General features: G+C 52.9%; 1 protein-coding gene across 2 annotated transcripts in view; it reads left to right on the top strand.

Annotated features, from left to right (window-relative positions):
• The window catches only part of DOC2B (double C2 domain beta), a 43,507-nt gene extending 18,446 nt beyond the window's left edge, over positions 1–25,061 (top strand). The window contains exons 5-12 of one of the 2 annotated variants that reach the window (XM_053212337.1): positions 1,648–1,727; positions 3,810–3,884; positions 6,203–6,312; positions 6,493–6,619; positions 9,259–9,416; positions 19,663–19,744; positions 20,693–20,789; positions 21,410–25,061. In XM_053212337.1, coding sequence (XP_053068312.1) covers positions 1,648–1,727; positions 3,810–3,884; positions 6,203–6,312; positions 6,493–6,619; positions 9,259–9,416; positions 19,663–19,744; positions 20,693–20,789; positions 21,410–21,606 — 926 coding nt within the window. In that variant the 3' untranslated portion in view covers positions 21,607–25,061. The remainder of the gene's footprint in view (positions 1–1,647; positions 1,728–3,809; positions 3,885–6,202; positions 6,313–6,492; positions 6,620–9,258; positions 9,417–19,662; positions 19,745–20,692; positions 20,790–21,409) is intronic. The other variant, XM_053212338.1, reaches the window with a different exon arrangement.
• The last annotated feature ends 834 nt before the right edge of the window (positions 25,062–25,895 follow it).

Here is a 25,895-nt window from a genome sequence, read left to right as displayed (position 1 = left end):
AGCACAGTACAGCCAGGACTTGAACCCGAGGTCCGGGGTCAGAGGGCGGGTCTCCTACCCCACGTGCGCCCCTCCCAGGCAAGGACAGAGACTGGGCTGGCTGCCTTGCCCTGTGTTAGGAGCTAGGGGGCAAGACAAATGCGACTCAGTGCCATCACCTCAAAATGAAGGGCAGCTGCACACGCATGGCCCTTAAGTTGCCCGTTTCTCTGCCAAGCCAAACTTAGCCATGCCCTGGCCCCTGCACGAGCCCAGGGGTCTGCAGGCATACGGTCCCTGTGGATCTACTCCACTCTGCCACCATAGTGCAAAAGCAGCCGTGGACAAGATGTGAAGAGATGAGCCTGGCTGGACTAGGCCACTGGGCCATAGTTCGGTCTAGAACCATGTTGGGTGCCGCTGGCCGGAAGAACAGAGCCCCGCCCTCCCCCTAGCCTCACTCCACCCACTCAGCCCCCCAGCCCCCGGTCAGCCTGTGGTTGGAATGCCCTTTCTCCCAGTGCCACTGTGTACTGGCCAACCTCTAATCATCTTATATGGCTCAGGTGAAGCATCACCTCCTCCAGGGAGCCTTCCCTGGTGGCCCCAGTTCACATCCTTAGACCCCTATTGCTCCTCGCTCACCAGACTCTGTTAGGGTAGATTCTTTCCATCTGTTTCTCCTATTAAGCTCCGCTTTCCTTGGGGCAGGAGCACCGCCTTATTGATATCCTCATCCCTAGAAACCAGCTTATCGTAATACTGTTTGGTAAAGAATGAATGAATGAATAGCGTGCCAGTTGACCGGCCCGTGTCTGGGTTTCTAAAGACATCCTGTGAATTTGCATCTTACTGTCCAGAGACTCACCCCTGGAGGCCTGCTGCTCACCCACAACCCCCGCTTTCGTGCCAGGAGCCACGTCAACACGGGAGACCACAGCTGCTGTGTGTGATTGTCCCCCAGGGTTGCAGCTGCACCCAATTATTGCCAAATGCTCTGCCCAGCCCTAGAGAGTTGCCTGCTGCCTTTAAAAGGCTTGCAGCTCAGCAGCGCGGGGACCTAGGTGGCTCCTTGCTGCCTGCGCAGGGCACCCCAGCGGACCAGAGAGACGGGGGAGCCACGGCCCCAGGTGTTGCTGGGGAGTGGGGGGGTCAGCCAGGCAGCCTGGCCGGGACCCACAGCCTCTCAAAGCCGTGTCTCCTCTGACTTCTCCCACCGTCCTCGTGACCCTTCACGGGTGAGAGAAACTGACGCACAGAGCCAAGTCTGGCAGCTGCACGAGGACGGCGGGAGGACAGGAACCTTTAGCTGAGTGCCCTGTACCCCGGGCACACTGGGCCCAACGCCGGACCAGTCCCAGGCCCAGCACCACAGCACGGGGGTCTGGGCTGTGGGGCCTGCCACCTGGGTCTGACTCCTGGGCCGCTACTCGTGGTGACCGGGGCTGACGTAGCCTCACTGAACCTCGGCTCCTCGGTCGTCTGGAATGTGAGGAGGACATTGCTCGCTTCCTAGGGCTGGTGGGGCTAAGAGGCTGGGTGGAGAGATTGGGTGCAGTAGGTTCTTGGTCTATGGCAGTCACTGTGGGCACCTGGTCCCACCGCACAGGGGTGGATGATGCTCTGCCACTGTGTGGCCAGTGCGTGACCCGAGCCCCCTGTCCGCAGCTGCCCTGGGCACGCTGGACTTCAGCCTGCTCTACGACCAGGAGAACAACGCCCTGCACTGCACCATCAGCAAGGCCAAGGTAGGCCCCCGCCGGCTCCCACGGTCCCCGGGGTCTGGGGCCCCGGCTGGAGTTGGTGGGAGGCGGGGGTTGAGATCCAGAGGCCCATCCTCCCCACTGTTTCCTGTCTGGGCCCTGTGGCACCTGCATCGTGGGTGCAGGGCAGGGAGGGAATTCTGGCCTAAATCCTCTCCGCTGCCCCAGAAGGCCTTGCCGGGCCAGGCACTCAGGGAAGGAGTAGAACAAGGAAGCAGAAAGCGAATGAGAGAAGGAAGGCACAGGTTGGGGGCGGAGCTGGGGAGGGGCTGTGGAGGGAAGGGAGGGGAAGCGGGGAGATGACAGGTATGTCCTGCTAGACCGAGAGGGTTCGAATTGGTTGCCTGTGACCCCTGAAGTTCCCAACACCTGGGCACCCCGACGAGTGGGTGGGCACCCATGCCCTGCTCCAGGCAGGGGATTCATCTCCCGTGGGCTCAGCGCCCAGCCTTGCTCTCTGGTCTCTGGGTTGGGGCTGGGGGCATCTCCCGCCTCCGGCTGGCAGGCATCAGCTCTCTTCTTAGCCATGCTGTTCCCTCCACCCCCGCATCGATTCCTCTGGGAGGAAGGTGCCAAAGTTGATGTTCTCCCGCAAGGTAAGGGTGGTAGTACAGCCTAGTGGGACTCCCAGTAGAGCTGTGGAGGGGCCTGGGCCCAGACCCCTCCCTCAGTCCCAGTCCGGGAGCTCCTCTGCCCTTTAGCACCTTCACCCATGGCTCTGCCCACCCCGAGGGACAGGCTGCCTGTCTCAGCTGTCACCTGGCCTGAGCCAGCACGCTTGGACTGCCATGCAGGGGGAGTAGTGTCCATTTTGGGCCCGGGGCCCTGATTGGACACCTAGAACCCCGCATGTGCCATCCTGGCCCTGACCCCCCTCCGGAGCTGCCCGGGCTGAGATGCAGGGGCTCCAGACCTGCCCTTAAGAAAGGAGCTGAGAACCTGGTGATCCGCAGCCACACCAACGTGGGGTGCCAGCCGCAGGGCCCGGGCAGGTCCCTTTCCCTCTCCTTCCACCCAGCTTTGTAGAGGTGGTCCGGGCTTGGGAACTGGGAGCAGGCACCTGCTGTCAGGCCACTCTGGTCAGAGCCACCCAGTCTCTTCTCCCTCCCAGTACACCAGCCCCTCCTGTGCCCTGCCTTCCCTACCAGGGGGGAGAGGGGAGATTGGAAGCCCTGACCTCCAATCTCAGCCCCCCTCCTCCCCAGCTCTCCAAGCCAAACCGGGGGGGTGGGGGTGAGAGCCTCCATCCTCCTTGGAGGTGGGCCTGGTCGTGAACGGCCGTTCATCTGTGATGCCACGGGGTTGCGAGCTCAGCCCCACACAGGCCACGGCTGCCTCCCTTCATGCCCAGGTGCCACCGCGGAAGAAAGAAAATACAATTTCCAGAAACCAGAGCAGGCATGAGGTCTCCTAAGACCCTGTCTGCTTATGGTTCCATTGGTTCCCTGGCTGTGCACACTTGACTGAAGGCTCAAAGTGAGCGAGGGATGCCATCTTGTGGAAGGACCCTCCAGGGCCAGCCAGGACGTGTGGCCTCCTTGGATTCAGGCGGGCAGGGAGCGGTGGCAAATCTGGAGCAAAACTGAACCTGGTCTCCAGGACCCAGAACATTTTCCCGTGGGAAAGAGGGAAGCCTATAGATGAGCGGTTAGAGGGTCACGTGGGCAGAGGGTCAGTGAGGGAAGCCGTGGGTTCGGGGAGCAGGGGAAGAGGCATCCGGAAGAAGGAAGGGCCTCACCAAAGCAGGATAATGAGGCCCTCATTCAGAGAAGGGTGAGTCCCCTGGCCTCCATGATCTGGAGGAGAGAAAAGCTGGTCTGAGAAAGACCGACCGTGACGCCTGCCCTGGGCCGGGACATGTAGGGGGAGGGGCGATTGCTCTGGCGCTGAGCCATCCTCCCAGTTCTGAGGGCGTGGGTTCAGGGGTCTCTGCAAAGAGGGTGGTGAGGGGACCCAGCCAGGAGGCCTGGGCACGAGGGAGACCTGCCAACCCCGTGCCCGGAGGCCCTGGCTGTTCTGTGTCTCCAGCTCCCGCTTCACACCTTTGGCTGTCTCCCCTCCACTCAGGGCCTGAAGCCGATGGACCACAACGGGCTGGCGGACCCCTACGTCAAGCTGCATCTGCTGCCAGGAGCCAGTAAGGTGAGGGGGTCCACCCCAAGGCTCCAGCCGGCTCCCCCTGCTGCGACAGGGGCCCATGCTGGGCTTGGAGCACCCAGTGAGGTGTAGAGCCCCCCTGCCCCCTCACAGCCCGAGCAAGTTGATGGGACCTCAGTCACTTCCCTCCACCCAGAGCCCCCAGTCAGCCCCACAGCCTCGTGGTGCACCTAGGAAAAGGGAACTCTTTCTGGAAAAGACTTGCTATTAAGCCCAAAGCTCAAGGTGACCCTCCACACTGGATAGAAGGTCTAGACTTTCTTACGTCTTACAGTTCAGTGTCTTGTTTTTAATTTCACGGGAGAGAGGGTTAGATCATCTTTTCAGAGTTGGGTGTGGGACCCACAGACTTTTCAGGGGCAGGCTGTGTGGACCCCATTGCTGGGGGGGGAGACTGACAGGAGACCAGCTCTGCTTCCAAGAGGACACCAGCAGAAGGCTGGGGCACACGGGACACGGGGCACCGGAGCACGAGCAGCAGAGCCCGAGGGCTGGTGGTCTTGTCCTGGCCTTTGCTCTAAGAAACCAAGAGTTTGGAAAGGACTTCCTGGCCTTCAAGTGGCCTGCTAGGAAGAGACTGTGATGGAAATGCCCTCCTGGGGAGAGGGCTGTCCTTGCCCCTGACTCTTCCCAGGCCAACTAAGCAGGGAGGAGACTGAAGAGCCATGGGCTGCTAGGGCCCGAGTTGGGTCTGAGGCCCAAACCCCCTGTGCCAGCGTGTAAGGGCTGAGGCTCCCCACCAGTCCAGGAGGGCCACCTGGCAGAGGCGATTAGTCCCGCTTCAGGAAAGCAGGGCTGCAGGGGAAACAGCAGTGGCCAACCACCTGTGCCTGGAGGCACTGGGCCACCACTCCAGGCTTCAGTGTCCTCCTGTTACAGGTAGGGCCTTGTGACCAGGGGAATGTCCCCAACTCCGAAGCACGATAGCTGTGAGTCCCTAGACTCACAGGAGCTAGAATCAGCAGTACCAGGAGGCTGAGTCGTAAGGACCTTCCCACACACACAGGAGCTCCCGCATAGGGCAGCGTTTTATAAAAAGCCGTCGCCTGATCAAGAAGGCTCCTGAAAACCATGCTGAGAAAGAGGCACTATTATGCCCTATTTTGCAGTGGGAACTAGACGCTCCCAGGGGGCGAGTAACCTGCTGGGCTCCACAGAGCTTGGGCAAGGACAGCTGGGATTGGAGCCCGGGCCCGCCTGACCTCCTAGCCTGGCTGTGGTGGCCAACCTCGGGGGGAGCCCGTCGTGGGGCTGAGTCCCAGGTGGGCAGGACAGATAAGGAGTATAAAAGAACCAACAGCTATGGGAAGCAGAGGGAGGAGTGGAGGTGATGGGGCAGCCCGGACCCGCTGCCCCACGGGCATTTTCTAGGAGATGGTGTTCCAGGTACAGGGAAGGGCCTGAGCGAGGCAAGGAGGTGGGTGGGAGAGAAGCCGGCCCCGTCGCCAGGCTTCTCGGCAGCCCAGTGCCAGCACCTCCTGCAGAAACACAAGCTCGGGGCCTGGACGCCGAGCCCCCGTTCTAGTTTCCTAGGGCTGCCCTAGCCAGTTGCCGCCGACTTCCTCGCTTGCAGCACGCATTTCTTCTCTCCCAGTGCTGCAGCTCCCATGGGGGTGACACCCAGCGTGGCAGGGCTGCGGGAGAGGCCATTTCCACCCTTTTCCAGCAGCGAGAGGCCGCCCGCCCGTTATTCTTCCCTCCACCTCCCACGCCGGCGTCCGCCTGTGACTTCTTCCCTCTTTGAGTGTTGCTCCCCCTGCCTCCCCCTGCCTCCCCCTGCCTCCCCCTGCCTCCCCCTGCCTCCCCCTGCCTCCCCCTGCCTCCCCCTGCCTCCCCCTGCCTCCCCCTGCCTCCCCCTGCCTCCCCCTGCCTCCCCCTGCCTCCCCTGCCTCCCCCTGCCTCCCCCTGCCTCCCCCTGCCTCCCCCTGCCGCTTTCAAGGGCCCTATAATCACATTGCATTGAGCCTGCCCGGCTCACCTGGAAAATCTCCATGTTTTATTTTTTATTTCTAAAGCTTATTTTTTGAGAGAGAGCTTGCATGTGCACATGCACACATGAGAAGGGGAGGGGCAGAGAGAGAAGGAGGGAGAATCCCAAGCAGGCTCCGTGATATCCTCTCAGCGGGGCTTGACCCCACAAACCATGAGGTCATGACCTGCCCCCACTGAGCCACCCAGGCGCCCCGACCTCCATGTTTTAGCCAGCCAATTTAACAACCTTCTTCCCCTAGGCGTACTCAGTGTTGGGGGCCCAGCAGGCCTGGACTCCCTGACACTCACAGCCTCGTTTCTGCTCTCACCAGGCAAATAAACTTCGAACAAAAACTCTCCGAAACACTCTGAACCCCACATGGAATGAGACCCTCACTTACTACGGGATCACAGACGAAGACATGATCCGGAAGACCCTGCGGTGGGTGAGGGCCCCAGGCCCCTTCCTCACCCACGCCCCGCCCCAGCCTCCCACTCGGGCTGGCCCTGCTGCCCACGTCCCCAACCACCCTGCACATCCCTACGACTTTGAAAGCAAACGGAGAGCACCGCCCACCCGGCCCCCACCTCGTATCTGAAGAGCTGGCTTCTTGTCCTCCAGGATCTCCGTGTGTGACGAGGACAAATTCCGCCACAATGAGTTCATCGGGGAGACGCGCGTGCCCCTGAAGAAGCTGAAGCCCAATCACACCAAGACGTTCAGCATCTGCCTGGAGAAGCAGCTGCCGGTGAGTGGGGGATGGGGCTCCACAGGCTACCTGGGCTCCCCCCCTGCTTGGCAGCTCAGGGCCAGTGGCATTTATTGAGCACCTACTATATGCCTGACCTGGTTTTAGGTGCTGGGGAAGCAGACAAAAATCCCAGCCTTCGTGGAGCTTGGGCAGGAGACGGATTCAAAACAAGGGGAGTTACCCAAATAGAGTCTAGGTTAGACAGTGCTCAGGGTCATGAAGGAAAGCACGAGTGGCCAGTGGGTTAGATGGAGGTTTGGGGAATATTCCTGGCAGAGGGAATAGCCGGGTCTGTTAGAGGCACAAGCAAGAGGCTCACTGTGTGGGTCAGGGAGAATGATGGGACTGGGTCCTAGGAGGGGAGATCAGAGGTTGGTGGGGGAGGGAGCTGGGAGGGACTCTTCACCGTGAGCGAGATGGGCCATGGTGGGGGGCAGGGGGATGCCACGCAGAGGCTAAGGCCTCTGACTGTCCTAACAGGCTCCCTGGGCGCAGGCTCGGAGGGAGAGGAGACTGAGGGTGGGGAGAGCCGTGGGGGGATAAATAAGTATGACCCAGGGGTGGGGCGGGTGGGGTGCACAGCGGAGGAGGAGTGGGTGTGCTGGTAGGTCAAGCATCCCCGACATGGTGGTGGGGGGGGGTCGAGCGCCTGGAAAGATCAGAGGTCACTGTGATGTGGGGGGCCATGGGAAGAGCCGCTGGGGATGCTCTGGGAGCACGACAGGCGGGAGGTGCCTGTGAGACACCTAGAGGAGCCTAAAATTAATCCTTTCCTAGAAATGGTCAAAACCAACTTGCCCCCTGCTGTCCCCTGCTGTCCCCTGCAGCTGAGCCCTCCCAACCTCTGTCCATCTGTGTCTCCCTCCCCCTCCCCCCGCCCCATCCCCCCGCCCCATCCCCTTCCCAGCTCTTGGAGGCCTGGCCTTTACTCTGTTCAGAAGAGGTGGTGGGAGGCGTTGGCCAGGGGGCCCCAGGACCCTGAGACCCTCCAGCAGCCTGGTGTTGAGGGCACAACCCCCCTTTTAGGGCATTTTCCCCCCAGAGGCCTGGGCAAGGGGAAGGCTCATCCCTGGTAGGGCCCGGGCCCTGGTCCAAATGCTCCGTGCAGGCTGGCCCTAGTCCAGCCCTGGAAAAAAAAGTCAGCCCGAGGCCAAGATCCCAACTCTGCCTTTTTGCATAACCTGATCAAATTTTATTCCCTTGTCCTATTCTTTCCAACTCCTAGACATTTGAATGATGGATGGATATAACCTTTTTTATCACGAGTCACTAGCCAAAACCCACTTTTTCCGAATGATATATGTCACTTCTAAAAGGCAACATCAACCCCTAGTATGGCTGTGTTCCTGAATTGTGAACCCTGGCATGACAAACCGCTGTGTGGGGATGGGAGCGCGCAGGGATGTGGGTGCGTGTGCAAATGCGTGTGGGCACGTTCTCAAGTAGGTGGAGCACATGCGTGTGTTCACGCACGTGGATGTGTGAGAGTACGCACGTGCCTGTGCTTGGGGTGTGATCAGGGTGTCGCCAAGCCTCGCTTGGATTTGCTAGTCGCTCGCTGGTTCGGTCTCAGGCACGCGGTAACCAAGGAATGCAGTTTAAGATCAGTGCTCTGGCAGTAAAGACACGCTTTGATGGCACATCTTAGGTTTTTACGTGGTCTGTGAACGTTATTCGTTCTCAGTAAGTACTGAACAATACCCGATCCAATGGTCTTCCTATGAAACAACCCAGTGTATAATGAACCCCGCCCCCCCCCAAAAAGCAGCTGAAAATCTGCTCATCTATATCGTTTCATGTTCACCCGTCACCCAAACTAACACAAGCCGCTGTTTACTGAGCCCATCACACACAAAGCACCAGGCCCGAGTGGCAGACGGTTAAAACCCCCGTGCCTGGTCTGGGCTGTTAATAATGGCCGTCCAGCACTGTGTCGAGAAAGATGCTGAGGCCTCTTCTGAGCTTAGAGTAAATTCGGTGGCCAATTAGTCCTGTCTGCTCTGGGTGTGGGAGTTAGGGGAGGTGGCCCTTCCCTCACCTCATGGGAGTCCCATCTCCAGAGAGGTGTAGGCATGAAGCCCTGCCAATGAGGAGCCACACGGGACGTCACTTGAGTGACAGGCAGAGGACTGTTGTGGGCAAAGGGATGTGGCTGGGACTTCAGTGAGAGGAGCCTACCAGAGAGGCCCAAGGAGGGACCCTGGGGCCTCTAGCTGGGTGTGTCCAGGTGGATGGAGGGTCGGGAGAAGAAGTTCCAGAAGAGCAGGAGCCAGACAGTGGGAACCGTGCTCTCAGGAGGGTGGGGAGTGGAAACCCTCAGGCTAGTTGGGGTGGGGGGGGGCAGATGGGGAGACCTACAGTTGAGGTCTGATCCCCGAGGCACCCCCGGGCAGGGGCCAGGACACAGGAGGGGCCCCCCTGTTCTGCTTGGGGTCAGGAATATGTCGAAGCTGTATGTGGGCTCTCCCCAAGGGGGCTGCCCCCTGCACCCTGAAGGCTCCAGGAAGTACCTTTGGGGGGTCTGAGGCCAGGATGACCCCCTCCCTACCCACCGGGCCAGCGGACCACTTTAGTAGCCCCTGGCTGCGGGAGAGTGGGAGCGCGTGAGGACGGCCAGGTGACTGCCTGCCCCACAGGTGGACAAGACAGAAGACAAGTCCCTGGAGGAGCGGGGCCGCATCCTGATCTCGCTCAAGTACAGCTCGCAGAAGCAGGGCCTGCTGGTCGGCATCGTGCGCTGTGCACACCTGGCCGCCATGGACGCCAACGGCTACTCGGACCCCTACGTGAAGACGTGAGTGAACGGCCCAGGCCAGCCGTCTCCTTCCCCCTTCGCCTCACGGGACGGGAGCGTGGCGTGGCAAGCGCTAGAGCATCTCCCGAGGCAGGGTGGGCGCCGCACCCCCAGGAGCGTGTGCTCTTCTTGGCCACTCTGTGGGTTAAGTCTGACCAGCCACGTCTCCCAGAGGAGGAAGCCGAGGCCTGGAGATCTGAATGGCTTTCCGGTCACACAGAGAGAGCGTGGTTGTCTCCTGACACCCCATTCGGACTTGCCCTTGACTGCGGCCTCAGGAGGGGCCGTTAGCAGGTTGGAGGAGGGGCCAGGCCTGGCACGGGCATGGAGATCCAGAGCAGGAGCTCGGCCAGGACTTAGGGCTGCCCGTGTGTGCCCAGCCCGTGCTGGTGCCACAGGTGCCTGTCAGGGTCCACTCCGCCCTGCCAGGGAGGCCTATGGCAGTGCTGGAGAGAAACCCTAACTTGGGGCGGGGAGGGCGTGCAAGGCCATCATGCACCTGTGCCAGGCTATGCAGTGACCCTAGCTTGGAGGGGAAGGCAGGAGCTGGTGGCCCTGCAGACAGGGAGGAAGAGGGACACACAGCTTACACCGTCCGTGCTTTGGGCCTGCTACAAATAAATGATGGACGTTTGCTTTCACAGTGAGAATTTCTGGAAGGGTGGGACGCGGGCGGGAATTTGGCTCAGCAGAGGGGAGGCATTCCTGTGTAGGCAGAGGAATAGAGGAGCTAAACCTAGAAGAGGGATGAGCCTGGCCTGAGGGGACAGTGAGGAGCCCCAAGGGCCATGGGGTGCCTTGACACCATAGGGAGGCCAGGCCTGCCACAGGCACAACTCTGGGGATGCCTACCATTCCCATCGGCCTCCATTCTATTTCTGTCACTTTTAAGGTCCCATTATAGGGATGCCTGGCTAGCTCAGCCAGTGAAGTGCGTGACTCTTGATCTTAGGGTTGTGAGTTCGAGCCCCACGTTGGATGTAGAGATTACTTTTAAAGATTTTAGGGGCGCCTGGGTGACTCAGTTGGTTAAGCATCCCACTGTTGATTTCGGCTCAGGTCACGCATGATCTCCTGTTTCATGGGATCGAGCCCCGCTTTGGGCTCTGTGCTGACATAGGGAAGGCAGCTTGAGATATTCTCTCTCTCTCTGCCCCTCCCCCTCCCCCTCCCCCTCCCGCATAGTCTCTTGCTCTCAAAAATAAGCAAGTAAAATGGGGCACCTGGGTGGCTCAGTCGGTTACGCGTCCGACTTCGGCTCAGGTCATGATCTCATGGTTCGTGAGTTCAAGCCCCACGTCGGGCTCTGTGCCGACAGCTCAGAGCCTGGAGCTTGCTTAGGATTCTGTGTCTCCCTCTCTCTCTGCCCCTCCCCTGCTCATGCTCTGTCTCTGTCTCAAAAAAAAAAAAAAAAAGTAAGTAAACTTAGGTTAAAAAAAACTTAAGATTTTAAAGTAAGTAGGTAGGATTTTATTTATTATAAAATGTGGTACAGCCACTCCAGGAAACCATCTGTGCTTCCTCAGAAGTTAAACATGGAGTCACCACGTGATCCAGCAAGTCCACTCGAGAGCTGGAAACACACGTGCACACGAACACTGGTACATGAATGCTCACAGCAGCATCAGTCACAGGGGACAAAAGGAGACCACCTAAATGTCCGTCAGCTGATGAGTGGATAGACCAACAGTGGCATAGCTACACAGAGCGACGGGCTTCAGCCATAAAACTATGGCTATGCTATAACCTGTACGAACCTTGAAAAGACCATGCAAAGATTATGCTAAGGGAGAGAAGCGGAACACAAGAGAAGCCACATGTTGTAGAACTTCATTTATACGAAAGCCTTAAATAGGCAAATACGGGAGCTCCTGGGTGGCTCAGTCCATTAAGCGTTGGACACTTGATTTCAGTTCAGGTCGTGATCTCACAGTTTGGGAGTTTGAGCCCTGCATCGGGCTCTGTACTGACAGCGCAGAGCCTGCTTGGGATTCTCTCTCTGCCCCTCCCCTGCTTGTGATCTCTCTCTGTCTCAAAATAAATAAACTATGTGTATATATATAGGCAAATCCACAGAGACAGCGAACAGATTAGATTCGTAGTTAGCGGGGCTGGAAGGAGGTTGGGGGGAAATGGGGAGTGACTGCTAACAGGTACTGCATTTCTTTCCCAGGTGACGAAAATGTTCTAAAATTGACTGTGATGGTTGCTCAGCTCTGAATATACTAAAAACCATTTTTTGTACTTTATTTTTTTTAAGTAGGCACCATACCCGACATGGATCTCACGACCCTGAGATCAGGAGTCCTCTGTTCCACTGACTGAGCCAGCCAGGCGCTCCCAATTGTATGTTTTAAAACAGCGCGTTATATAACGTGTGGATCATTTTTTTTTTCGAGAGAGAGAGAGAGAGCACGAGCAGGGGAGGGGCAGAGAGTGAGAATCTTAAGCAGGCGTCACATATAGCACAGAGCCTGACAATGGGGCTCGATCTCGACTGTGAGATCATGACCCGAGCCGAGATCGAGAGTCAGCCACTTAACTGACTGAGCCACCCAGGCGCCCCTGAATCATGTTTTAGTAAAGCTATTATTTAAAACTTCAACGCCATCAGGCCCAGCAGCAGGGCCAGGTATAATGGGAAGCTGACCTGGGTCACATGGTGCAGGGGCTACTGGTTTTCCACATAAACAGTGATTTGAGGGGTGCTGGACTCTTGATTTCTGCTCAGGCCGTGATCTCACAGTTCATGAGTTCGAGCCCTGTGTCGGGCTCCATACTGACCATGCTGAACCTGCTTTGGATTCTCTCTTTCCCTCTCTCTCTGCACGCCCCCACCCAAGGCTGTGCCTCTCCATCTCTCAAATAAGAAAATAAGGAAAAAAACCAGTGATTTGGGTCCCCACCTCAATCATTAGCAAAACCGTGATTTCCAGTAGATTAAAGACTACTGTGAGAGGAAATGCCATAACCATCCAGAAGATAATCAGGAGACTCTCCATAACCCCTGGAGGAAAAGTCAGCCATATCCAGTCAACTAGGCAAATGTGGGCACCCTGTGGCTGCATTATCTCCCTCCCAGGTTTGTATCCTAGAAACCCACGTACGGGTGAGAGGCTGATTTTTGCAGCATTGCTCGGCATAGCAGTACACTCGAAATAGCCACGCGTTCATCAGCAGAAGAATAGATTAATAAAATGTGGCATATGCGTGTAATGAAGTAGCGTGCAGTTAAAATGAATAAATTCAGGCTAGATAAATTAACATGGACAGCTATCCAAACATGCTGATCCCCAAAGCAAACTTGAGAACAGTGTTTCTGAACATCTGTAGATCTCAAATATACAGCGCGATACTGTTTCTGAACATTTGTAGATCTCCAACCCTGCAGAGAATGTCCTAGCAGTGGTGGTCTCTGGGGAGGCAGGGAGGAGGGGGGAAGGGACTGGGGAGGGCAACAAAGTGCCTTCACTTGTATCTGGGGTGCTAGAGCTCCGGTACGGGAGGAAAGCCAATCCAAAGCCAAAGTGGCGTGAAATCTGAAAATCTGGCTCTGTGTCCACCTGCCAAGTTGACAGGAATTCCAGGTTCCTATGATGGATTAAAAGTCAGATTTAGTGAGGTATAATTTACACACTGTAAGTTTCTCCCCTTTTGAAGTTTAACTGCTACATACAATCTTGTTCTCACCACCGCAGTCAAGATAGGGAATACCTCTGTCACCCCAGAAAGTTCCCCCAGCCCTAGGCAACCACAGATTTGTTTTCATTCCCAACAGTTTTTGCCTTTTCCGGCCTTTTTTTTAAAGTGCACTTATATTCATTTTGAGAGAGAGAGCGAGCGAGCACATGCATGCACAGGAGGGGCAGAGAGAGAGGGACAGACGGAGTCTCAAGCTGCCTTGGTGTTGTCAGCACGGAGCCTGATGCGGGGCTCGAAGCCACGAACGGTGAGATCATGACCTGAGCTGAGATCAAGAGTCGGATGCTTAACTGACTGAGCCACCCAGGCGCCCTTCCACACTTTCTTTTAAAGGTAACCTTTCAGCATGTTGCCTTTTAAACCTAACTTCTTTCATGTAGCATAATGCATTGGAGATTCACCCACATGATCACGAGCACCCGTAGTTTGGTCTTTCTTATTACCAGATAGTCACTCATCACCTAGAGAAACCACAAGTTGTTGCTCAGTTCCCCTTTAGGTTGAAGCACGTTTCGGTTTCCTTTTTTTTTTTTTTTTTGAGTATAATTGACCCACAACGTTACCCTGTCACCATACAATGCTATTACAATACCTTTGACTATATTCCCTATGCTGTGCCTTTTGTCCCTGTACTCATTCCATACCTGGAAACCTGTGTCTCCCACATCCTTTCCCCAGTTTTGCCCGAACCCCCACCCCCACCCCCACCCCTCTGGCAGCCACTGGTTTGTTCTCTGTGTTTATGGGTCTGTTTCTTTGTTCGCTTGTTTTATTCTTTAGATTTCACATGTGACTTCACGTGGTTTTTGTCTTTCTCTGACCTATTTCATTTAGCTTCGTACTCTCTAGGTCCATCTATGTTGTTGCAAATGGCAAGATCTTCTTTTTTATGGCTGAGTAATATTCGTGCGTGTCTGTGTCACCTCTTTATCCATTCATCTATCCATATCTTGACTGTTGTAAATAATGCTGCAATGAACACACAGGTACACGCATCTTTTAAAATTATCGTTTTCATTTTCTTTGGATAAATACCCAGTAGTGGAATTACTGGATCATCTGCTATTTTTTTTTCCACATTCTATTTTTTCACTGTTGAGGGATAGTTGACACACGATGTTACGTGAGTTTCAGGTGTGCAACACAGTGATTCAACACGTGTATATATTATGCTTTGCCCACCACAACTGTAGCTACCCTCTGTCACCATACAACGCTATTACAATATTGCTGACTATATTCCCTATGTCGTGTCTTTTATTCTCGTGACTTACTCATTTTACTGGAAGCCTGTATTTCCCCCTCCCCTAGGTATTTTCTGAGGAACCTCCATATAATTTTCCACAGTGGCTGCACCAATTTACATTCCCACCAATGTGCATGAGAGTTGCTTTTTCTCCACATCCTTGTCAATACTTGTTATTTCTTGTCTTTTTCATACTAGTCATTCTGACCGGTGTGAGATGATATCTCGTGGGTTTGATTTGCATCTTTCTGATGATGACTGATGTTGAGCATCTTCCCGTGTTTCTGTTAGCTAGCTGTGTGTCTTCTTTGAAATAAAACAACAATCTATTCTACCCACTTTTAATCGGCTTTTTTTAGTGTTGAGTTGCACAAATTCTTTATATATTTTGGATTTAACGGTGATAATGGATATATCATTTGCAAATTTCTTTCTTTCAGTAGGTTGTCTTTTCATTTTGTTGGTGATTTCCTTTACTGCACAAATAATCTTTATTTTGATGTAGTCCCTATAGTTGGTTTTTTTTTTTTTTTTTTTTTTTTTGCTTTTGTTTCCCTTGCCTGAGGGGCCATATCTAGAAAAATGTGGCAGAGGCTGACGTCCGAGAGATTACTACTTCTGTTTTCTTCTAGGAGTTTTATGGTTGCAGGTCTTATATTTAAGTCTTTAATCAATTTTGAGTTTATTTTTGTACAGGGTGTTAAAAAAAAAAGTGGTCCAGTTTTCCCACTATCACTTATTGAAGAGACCATCTTTTCCCCACTATATATTCTTGCCTCCTTTGTTGTATCTTAATTAACCCATATAAGCATGGGTTTAACTATGGGCTCTCTAAGGGCACCTGGGTGGCTCAGTTGGTTAAGCATCAGACTCTTGATTTCACCTCAGGTCATGATCTCATGGTTTGTGAGTTTGAGCCCCATGTTGGGCTCTGCACTGACCATGCAGAAACTGCTTGGGACTCTGTCTCCTTCTCTCTCTGTACCCTTCCCCTGCTCGCTCACTTGCTTTCAAAATATTTCAAAAAAGAAAGAATTATGGGCTCTGTGTTCAGGTGCTTAACTGACTGAGCCACCCAGGTGCCCCTGTTTATCTTTTTAAACAACAGCCCTTAGTTTCACTGGTATTTTCCTGTTTTTAAGTCTTTATTTCATTTGTTCCACTCTGATCTTTATTATTTCCTTCTTTTAACTTTAGGCTTTGTTTGTTCTTTTTCTAGTTCCTTTGGGTGTAAGGTTAGATTGTTTGAGATTTTTCTTGTTTCTTGAGGTAGGACTGTATCTCTGTCAATTTCTCTTAGAACTACTTTCGCTGCATCGCAAAGATTTTGGACCATTGTGTTTTCATTTTTGTCTCCATGTATTTTTTTAGTGTTTATTTTTGAGAGAGAAAGTCAGAGCATGAGCAGGGGAGAGACAGAGAGGGAGACCCAGAATCCAAAGCAGGCTCTAGACTCTAAGGTGTCAGCACAGAGCCGGACGCGGGGCTCGAACTCACGAACCGTGAGATCATGACCTGAGCTGAAGTTGGATGCTCAACCAACTGAGCCACCCAGGTGCCCTGTCTCCATGTATTTTTAAATTTTCTCTGATTTCTTTGTTAACCCACTGGTTGTTTAGTAGCATGTTGTTTATCCTCCATGTGTGGGTTTTTCCAGTTCTTTAATTGATTTTTTAGTTTCTTATTGTTGGGGAAAATGTCTGATGTGATTTCAGTCTTCTTAAATATAGAGATTTGTTTTGTGGTCTAACAGGTGATCAATCTTGGAGAATGTTCCAGCTGGTCTAATGTGCCATTCAAAGACAGTTTCCTTATTGATTTTCTGCCTGGATGGTCTATCCATTGATGTAATTGTTGGGGTATTAGTCACCTACTATTACTGTATTACTGTCAGTTGTGTTCTTTATGTCTGTTAGTATTTATGTCTTTATGTATTTAGATGCTACAGTGTTGGGTGTATACATATTTGTAACTCTCATATTTTCTTGTAGGACTGATCCCCTTATCATTATATACTGCCCTTCTTTGTCTCTGTTTTAAAGTCTGTTTTGTCTGATGCAAGTATTGCTACCCCAGCTTTCCCCCCACCCCCACTTCCATTTGCATGTAATTTCTTTTTCCATCCCCTCATTTTCAGTCTGTGTCTTTAAGTCTGAACTGAGCCCCTTCTAGGCAGCTTATAGATAAGTCTTTTTTTTTTTCTTTTTTTAATCCATTCTGTAACCCCATGCCTTGTAAGCATTTAGACCATGTAAATTTATTTATTTATTTTTTTTAACATTTATTTATTTTTGAGACAGAGAGCATGAACGGGGGAGGGTCAGAGAGAGGGAGACACAGAATCTGAAACAGGCTCCAAGTTCTGAGCTGTCAGCACAGAGCCCGACGTGGGGCTCGAACTCACGGACTGCGAGATCATGACCTGAGCCGAAGTCGGCCGCTTAACCGACTGAGCCACCCAGGCGCCCCTAGACCATGTAGATTTAAAGTAATTATTGATAGGTGTGTACTTACTTGCATTTTGTTCATTGTTTCCTGTTGGTTTTTGTGAGTTTCCAGTTATTGATAAACTGCATAGCACTGCTAAACAGGTTTTTGTGTGGATCTACGTCTTCATTTCTCTTTCCTACCTCCAAGTTTCTCCAGTACGTATCTTCTAGTGTTCCTATAACGAACTAGTGTTTTTTATGTACTAAAAACCACAACTGAAAAAGCCAACAATGATATATCACACTTGCTGCCTTTCAAGCCAGCAAGGATTTTTTTTTTTTTTTTTTAAATAACTGGAAATCTGTACCTCTTAATTCCATTCACCGGTTTTACCTGTCCCTTCCTTCCTGTCCCTCCCCTCTGGCAACTACCAGTTTGTTTCGGTTTATGAGGATGTTTCTGGTTTTTTACTCATTTGCTTTGGTTTTCAGATTTTGCATGTAAGGGAAAGAATACGGTACTTCTCTCTCTGACTTATTTCGCTTAGTATAATACTCTCTAGGTCTATCCATGTTGCCACAAATGAAAAGCTCTCATTTTTTTTAGGGTTAATATTCCCTTGTGTGTATATAGAACAAATATATATATACATGCATATACATACATATACCACATTTTCTTTATCCATTCATCTATCAGTGAATACTCGTGTTGCTTCCATGATTTGGCTATTGTAAATAATGCTTCAGTAAACACGGGAATATCCATACCTTTTTGAATTAGTGTTTTTGTTTTCTTTGGGTAAATACTCAGTAATGGAATTACCGGATCATATGGTATTTCTACTTTTACGCTTTTGAGTAACGTCCATACTGTTTTCCACAGTGGTTGCACCAGTTGGCATTCCCACCAACAAGGAATGGGTTCCTCATCACATCTTCAGCAACACTTACTTCTTGTCTATTTGACGCTAGCCATTTCTGACAGGTGTAAGGTGGTATCTCCCGGTGGTTTTGATTTATGCTCCCATGATGATTATTGATTTCATGTATCTGTTGGCCATCTGTATACTTGCTTCAGAAAAATGTCTACTTAGGGGCGCCTGGGTGGCTTTGTTGGTTAAGCATCCAACTCTTGATTTCTGCTCAGGTCATGATCTCATGGTTCGTGAGTCCAAGCCCTGCATTGGGCTCGGCGCTGACAGTGCAGAGCCTGCTTGGGATTCTCTTTCCCTCTCTCCCTGCCTCTCTCACTCATGTGCTCCCTCTCTCTCAAAATAAATAGACTTTACAGGATTTTTTAAAATCTTATTTTTAAAGAAAAATGTCTATTCAGGTTCCCTGCCCATGTTTTAATCAGATTATTTGGGGGATTTTGGTGTTGAGCGTGTAAGTTCTTTATATATTTTGGGTATTAAGGGCACCTGGGTGACTCAGTTAAGCATCCGGCTTGGGCTCAGGTCATGATCTCATGGTTTGTGAGTTTGAGCCCCACATTGGGCTCTCTGCTATCAGTGAAGAGCCCACTTCTGATCCTCTGTCTTCCTCTCTCTCTGCCCCTTCCCTGCTCTGTCTTTCAAAAATAAATGCTAAAAAATTTTTAATATATTTTGGGTATTAACCCCTTCTCAGATCTATCATTTGCAAGTATTTTCCCTCTTTCAGTAAGTTGTCTTTTTCATTTTACTAATGGTTTCCTTTGTGTGTACAAGCTTTTTATTTTGGTATGGTCCCAGTAGTTTATTTTTGCTTCTGTTTCCCTTGCCTGAGGAGACCCATCCATAAATACGTTGCTAAGACTGATGTCCAAGAGATGATTGCAAACCAGCAAGGAGTTTTAAGGCAGCCATACTCAGCTTTGTTGAGGGTACGATGCATCATCCATACAGCCTTTCCAGAGGACAGTTTGGCACAATGAAGCAAGAAACTTGATACGTGTGTACCTTTGGGAGGGTAATGTCACTTCTAGGAATTCATGCATTCATTCAGCAGGTGTTTGTTGACCTACCCAGTGTACTGAGCCCCAAGCAGGGTGCCAGGAAGCTGGTGGTGAGTGAGACAGATGTAGTCCTCACGCCCAAAGAACTCTCAGCAGGGGAAAGACAGTTCTCACTCAAGTGTCTATGCAGGGACAGGGTGAGCAGTTCTGCAAAGGAACTCCTGTCCTGGGTTGTGAGCACCAGCCCTGTGCTGAGCAGCTGTGTGGCCTGGCAAGTCTCTCTACCTCTCTGAGCCTGATGAAAGCAGTCCTTCTGTATCAAAGTCTAGGTATTAGTTCCTTATAAAGGAACTGGCTCCTACGCCAGGCTTCACTCTCCCTACAGAAAGCACTGTTGTAACTTCCTCAAAGCTCCAGTGAGGCAGAGGCAATGGTTGTATAATCTGGGAATAGAGTATTATGTTGTATACTATATATAGCACCTGTATAATTATATACTATACTTCACATACTTTAGAAAGATGATATTCATAGTATGTGAATTATATCTTGATAAATCTGCTATTTAAACTAACAAGGGACCAATGCTGCTAAAAATGTTTTTTTTTCTGGTGGGAAATGTAAGCTTTATGAACATTAGACTTCCAGAAACCAGGAAAAACCTCTAGGGGAGAAGGGGACTCTGTGGTTAACTTCCGAAATGGGCGTGGGGACAGAAGTCTAGGTGACAAAGGAACCGCTTGCTTCTCCTCCCACTGCAGATGACCACTAACCTTGGCCACAAAGTAGTGCTGGGGTGTCCCATGGTTAGTATGAATGGGGGGCCCAGGGATGTCTCTCCAGAACAAAAGGCTTTTCCAAGCCCTGCTGGCTCTGTCTGTCCCCTTAGCTTCTCCCCACCCTCTGCCCATTTGTTGGTTCTAATTCCAGATACCTGAAGCCAGATGTGGACAAGAAATCCAAACACAAGACGGCAGTAAAGAAGAAGACCCTGAACCCCGAGTTCAACGAGGTATGAGGGGCTGGTGAAGCTGCTGGGAAGCTGCTTGCTCTCCCTCAGGTCAGGGTTTGCTGGAGAGACTGGCTTTTCCAAGGGTTACTGTGGAAACTGAGGGGTGGGGAGGGGCCAACAGGAGAGCCCCTAACCATGAGAGGTGGGGGAGAGGCAAGGCCAGGCTGGACCAGGCCAAAGTGGTGCAGGTGGAGATGCAAGGAATCCCGGAAAGCTCTTCAGAGGATCCAGCTGATTGGGACTGTGGCCATGAAGATGTGGCGGTGGAAGGGGGGGACCCGACAACAAGAGGGGAGGTACAAGCGAGATGGAGAAAGCTCTGGTGGGTGTGAGGATTTGAGATGTCCCAGGGCCTTGAGAAGGTCTGCTCCGGGTGGATCCCAAGGTCTTCAGCTCGGGGGGGCAGGGGCATATGGAGAGGAGCAGAGGGGCCTAGGGAAGAGCCCGCGTGACTGAGGGGCAGGCAGAGGAGACCAAGGAGATGCTTTCAGAGAGTGAAGGGGATACCAGATGTCAGATGATCCCGGAAGCTGTGGGGGAGAGACTTTCACAAGGCAGGGAGTGGTCAACAGAGCCAGACCCAAGAGTGGTCAAGCATGCTAAGGTTGCCAAGTGTATGTTGATTTGGTGATAATGAGGCTCCTGGGGATCTGGAGAGAGCAGCTTCAGTGACAGAGGAACCAGGCAGGTTGGAGAGCAGGGGACCTTGAGGACCCCAGCCAGGTTCTCGGGCAGAAGTGGGTGGAATAGGTGAGGATCTGCCACCATCTACCACTGAGCACTGATCACCCTCCCACCCACCCCTCCCCCTCTCCCTCTCCCTCTCCCTCTCCCTTCCTTTCTCCCTCCATTCATTCGCCCCTCACCGCACCCCCAGAGCCTTCCTGGCCACTGGCCAGGTTCCAGACCCCGTGGTGTTGGCCCTGACTCTCTCCTTCTGACCACCAGGAATTCTGTTACGAGATTAAGCATGGGGACCTGGCGAAGAAGACCCTGGAAGTCACTGTTTGGGATTATGACATTGGAAAATCCAACGATTTCATTGGTAAGAGGACACAATGAGAATGTCCTTTAGCCACATGCCTGTTCTGGGTTCGCAGAGGACAGCGACCCTGAATCCAGGCCACAGCCTCTGCTTCCTAGCCTCTATGGCCCCGGCTTTCCCCAGACTATCTGGCCCCAGGCACAAGGGGCCTCAGACTTTATCCAGCCTGACTCCATGTGACAGAGGAATAGATAGGCCCAGAGAGGGAAAGGGGTCTGGGAGGGTCACACACCAGCCTGTGTGGAGCAGTGGTGAGAGGTGAAGATGGTCAGTGCTTTGGGCTGGACTCGGAGCCCTCGGGGCCCTGAATTCCTGGTGGGCGTCGGCATCAGCGTCGTGGCTGTGCATAGTGGAGCTGCCTCCATCCCTCGGCTCCTAAGACGTGACCACACCTTACCCCCAGCACTGCTCTGGCCCTAGAGAGGGGAAGGACAGGATCCCAGGGCTCTGGTTTCGCAGTGGGGATGGGGGTCAGGCTAAGAGTGTGGTGTGGTAGTCAAACCACTGCTCACCCTCAGAGCCCAATGGGCAGGGTGGAGGGTCCAGCCCTGGAGGGGGTGGTTTTGGGGTGGGGGGCACTGGTTCAAGAAGGTTAGTCTTATGGGAACCCCTGCCCCCAGGCCCTTGGGAGTCAGAAGGTCACCATGTCCCTCGCTACTCCTTCGGTTCCCTTCTTGCAGGAGGCGTGGTTCTGGGCATCAATGCTAAGGGCGAGCGCCTGAAGCACTGGTTCGACTGCCTGAAGAACAAGGACAAGAGGATCGAGCGCTGGCACACGCTCACCAATGAACTCCCAGGGGCTGTGCTCAGCGACTGACCAGCCCCCACCTGCTGCCGCACCCGCCCCTGCCTGTCACCTGGCCCAGCACCAGCCTGGCCCTGGGCTTCCTCAGCTGCCACCAAGGGCCTTGGCCCTCATCTTGGGGAAGATCCAGGATGCTGCTCAGACACAGAGCCACTGCAGCTCCCGCTTGGAGGCTGTGGAGGACCTAGCCACTCCAAGGGAGAGCAAGGCCAGAAAGCTGGGCCTGCTTCCAGCCCCCTGGGGCCCAAGAGGGCAGGAGATGGGAGAGGACCTTGGCCTCAGCACCCACCCCAGGGAAGGGAAGGGGGCCATCCAGGGGCTGAGGACCCTATTTGAGGTCAGTAGTAAGTCACGGGGACCCCAGGTGGAGAGAATAGGAGTGCAGGGCTGCCTTGGCCTTGGTGGGGCCAGGGAGAACTCCTGAGGGACATTAGGGAGAAAGGGGCATGAAGGGAAGAGTTGGAGAAGTTTATTCCCAAAAGGAGGCTCTTACTGCAACCGTTCGTCTCTGGCATTACTGGGCAGATGGAGAAAAGCTGACCTGAGAGCAAGAATGGTCAAGTTCCTGCAAGCTCACTGAACATGGGCAATTGGCAAGTACTTCAATGATTCCACGAGCTGCTGGAGAAGAATGAGAACCAGGGCCTACCCTCAGAGTTCCTGGTCTAATCAGGGAGCTAGAAACCATTACAACAGGGAGTGAGGAATGCCAAGGCCAGGTTGACATAACTGGTGAGTGCCATGGATTCTGACTCAGCTGGGAGGGCTTCCTGGAGGAGGTGATGCCTCAGCAAGGCCTTGAAGGATGAATGGGTTTCTAGGCAGATAGAGGAAAGGCACTGTGTGCAGTGGAAATGATCTACAAAGGCCTGGAGGGGAGAGTATGGTGATTGGGTCAAGGATCACTGTGCAAGATGTGGGGGTCTCACTCTGGAGACAGGGCTTGTTAGGACAGGCATGGGGGTAGGGGTGATGTCACCCAGCCCTGCTCTCACCCCATCCCTTCCTGCCAGGCTTACCCCAGTTCATAGGAGGGAAGTGATGGGTCAGGGTCAAGTTCAATCCTCAGACCCAGTTCTCCTACCTTTAATCTTTCTCCTCCCTAAGAACCTGGAGGATGGATCCAGCCTCTCATTACCAGCTTAAGCATGAGGCCAGCTCTAGTCCCGAAGAGTCCCTCTTCCCTTTTTCACGAAGCAAAAAGTCTTCATCCTCACCCTCTTCCTTCACCCACCCCCCCACTTCTGAGTTCAGGGCTAGGAAGTGAGAGGCCCAGATGAGTGCCCTACATCCTGGCCCTACTGTGGCCACTGATGTTCCTTTCAGAGTGCTGGGTGGCAGTCCAGGGCCTCATTTCGGGAAGACCTGTGAGGCTGGCTCCTCTCCCTCCAAGGGCTGAGACACCCTGCTTGGTGGGCCTTGCACGCTGAGTCAGGTTGAGGGCATTGGAATCTTGGGGCCCAGGTATGAAGCCCCAAACTTTTCCTGCCTACCCAGGGGCCTTCAAGGCTGCTGTATGAACTAATGCAAAACCAGGGAATTTCTGTGTTTGTCGCATCACTGCGCTGATGGATAAAACAGAGGCCCAGAGAGGGAAAGTGACCTGCCTGAGGCCTTCCTGCCCTACCACAGCTGGCAAAGGCCGGGCTTCATGGCCCCTGCCTCACCACCAGCCCAGAGCTATGGACACAATGGAAGTAGGGTGCTGGACTCCTACGCAAGAGGTCCATCCTGTAAGCTGCCTGCCTAGGGCTCACTCTTGCCTGCTGCAGACACAAAGCACATCACCATCTGAGGCCTGAGGTGATGATTCGAATTCCACCAAGTGCCCATCAGCCCTTTCCCACTTTGCAGGTTGAACAGGATTCCAGCCCCCAAACAGTAGCTGGAAAACTTTTGCTGGTCACGGAGCCTTGGTTTTCCTGTCTTTAAGGTAGCTTTGTGTATGTTAAGAGTTTTACGTGCACTTTTGCAATGAATCCTCACAATTCTATGGGGTGGGTTTGTCGTCCTCATTTGACAGACGAAGAAGCTGAGATTCAGAGAGGCTGTGTAGTCTGTCAGTGGCACACAGCTGGGAAAGGGCAAACCAGGACTCAGCCCAGGTCCTGTGACTGCCACATGGTCTGGTTGTCTGGGAGATCGTACTCTCTGGGCCTCTGCCTCCGGGCTTCTGGAGGGTTCAGCAGATAGCAGACTCGGTAGGGTCTGGTGCATGGTGAAGGGGTAGGACCACGGCAGTCCTGCTGCCTCAGCTGCTAGATAGCTTTGAAATCACTTCTGCCATTCAGAGCTTCCCCAGAGGTCCCCACAGTCCAGGCCGAGAGCTCAGCTATCCATCCCTCCCTGGGCTCTGAGTCCATGGGCCAGGCCGTGCTCCTCACAGGGGCTCAGGCAAGGGTTCCTCTTTTAACCACAAGGCTGGCGTGGGGGAACCTTTGGGGAGCAAGCAAAGAGATGGCCTATTTTGGAGAGGCCTCCTGTCTGGGTGAGCCCTGGGTATCTTAGCTTTTTCTTAGCTTTGCCTCTTGGAGGGCCTCATTCAGAAAAGAACCCCACAGACTTTCTGTGAAGATACTGAACTGAATGGCAAGGCTAGAAGGGGCTGGGAGTCTCAACAACTACCTTATTAGACAGTGGGAAAACAGAGGCCCGGTAAATGCGAGGAGCCCACTTGGGGCTCTTTACTGCCCCAGGCTGTACAAGGATAGACTTGGTCCTGAAAGATGGTCCCTCGTGACCAGGGACAGTCAGGATAAAAGATGGATCTTCTGGACAGACAGCCCCAGTGGAGGGTGGGGTGCTTAGGAAGGAGCCCCCCCCCCCCCGCGCTTACCCCCAGGGAGGAGGGAATCTTCACCAGGACCCTGGCACTGCTCTGGACCCCTCGCAGATTGTATCTGCTGAAGAAAAAGCTCTTTGGGAAGCTGCAGTATCATCTCTGCCTTTGGCCCCAAACTGGCATCTTTCCTCTGGTCTAAGACTGGAAAGTTGACGCCCCTCCCTACCAACCACCACCACAAAGTCATTCCAAAGTTTGGTGTCAGTAACCAGGAAGTCGCCCGACAGCACGCTGCATCCTCCTCCACCCCCACCTCCCACCGCCACCACTAGCCAATCAATCCCAGACGGGCCTCGTCTTCCAACCCTGAAGCGGTAACCTCCTGACCCCTAGCGGCAAGAGCGAGGAACTGCACCTCCCGGCCCGTGCATGTCCTACTGTTGGTTTCTTCTCAAACCGAGAGAACCTCCCGATGCATGGACTCTGGCTGTCGTCGACGCAGACTCTCGTGCACTGCTTAACACCGTTTTGCTACCATGTGGTGGCTGCAGAAAAGGTCCTTAAACTGCAGCCCCACACACAATTTTTGTACTTTCGTCTGACCTGGAAGGTGTCCTTTTTAAGTCTTATTTGTTAATATTTATAACGACCTATAATCCAAAGTAAATGAAAACGTTCACTGCAATTCAATTGGCTTGGGAGACTCTTTAAATAGAGTTGATAGGACCGGAAAGAATGAGAGAATGGCAACTGAGGCTCATTCAGCACATGGTCTCCTTTAACTCTTCACAAAGAACTCATGAGAGGTAGGTCTCCAGTTACAGACGGGAAAACTAAGGCTCAGGTTAAAATGTGCTGAATCACACAGCTTGTAAGTGACACAACTAGGATTCATCTCATGCCTCCCAAGACTTTACGCTGTCATCCACTCATTCGACAAACAGTTGTGAAGTATTAACTCCACCACCAGGCACTGGTGGGTCGGATTCATCATCAAGACAGCCAACAAACAGTAAACATAGCATGTTCAAAGATGACAATAGGGGCATCTGGCTGGCTCGGTCGCTGGAGCACACAACTCGATCTCAGGCTCATGAGTTTGAGCCCCACAGTGAGAGTACAGATTACTTTTTTTTTTTTTTAATGACAAAAAGGACATAAAAGGAGTAAGGTGGAATGGGAGGGAGAGGTTGGGCTTAAATAAGGTGAGGTGGCCCTCCAAAGAAGGTGACTTTTGAGCTAAAATTTGGAGGGGGCTGAGGGAGGGAACTATGGAGATACTCAAAATGGGATGAGGGTATTTTTTTTTTTTAAAGATTTAAGTGATCTCCACACCCAAAGTCGGGCTTGACCTCACAACCCCAAGATCGAGTCTCCCGCTTCACCAACAGAGCCAGGCAGGTGGCACCAGGAATGGAATGTTTTGGGTGGAGGAAGTGGCCAGTATCCCTCGGGGTGGGGGCAGGTGTGGCATGAATGAGACCAATAGGGCCAGAGCAGGGTGGGGCAAGGGAAGAGC

The sequence above is a fragment of the Acinonyx jubatus genome, chromosome E1 (genome assembly GCF_027475565.1).
Source record: "Acinonyx jubatus isolate Ajub_Pintada_27869175 chromosome E1, VMU_Ajub_asm_v1.0, whole genome shotgun sequence".
Classification (NCBI taxonomy): Eukaryota; Metazoa; Chordata; class Mammalia; order Carnivora; family Felidae; genus Acinonyx; species Acinonyx jubatus.
The sequence above is the reverse complement of the archived record's forward strand: the minus strand, read 5'-3'. Positions and strand labels throughout refer to the sequence as shown.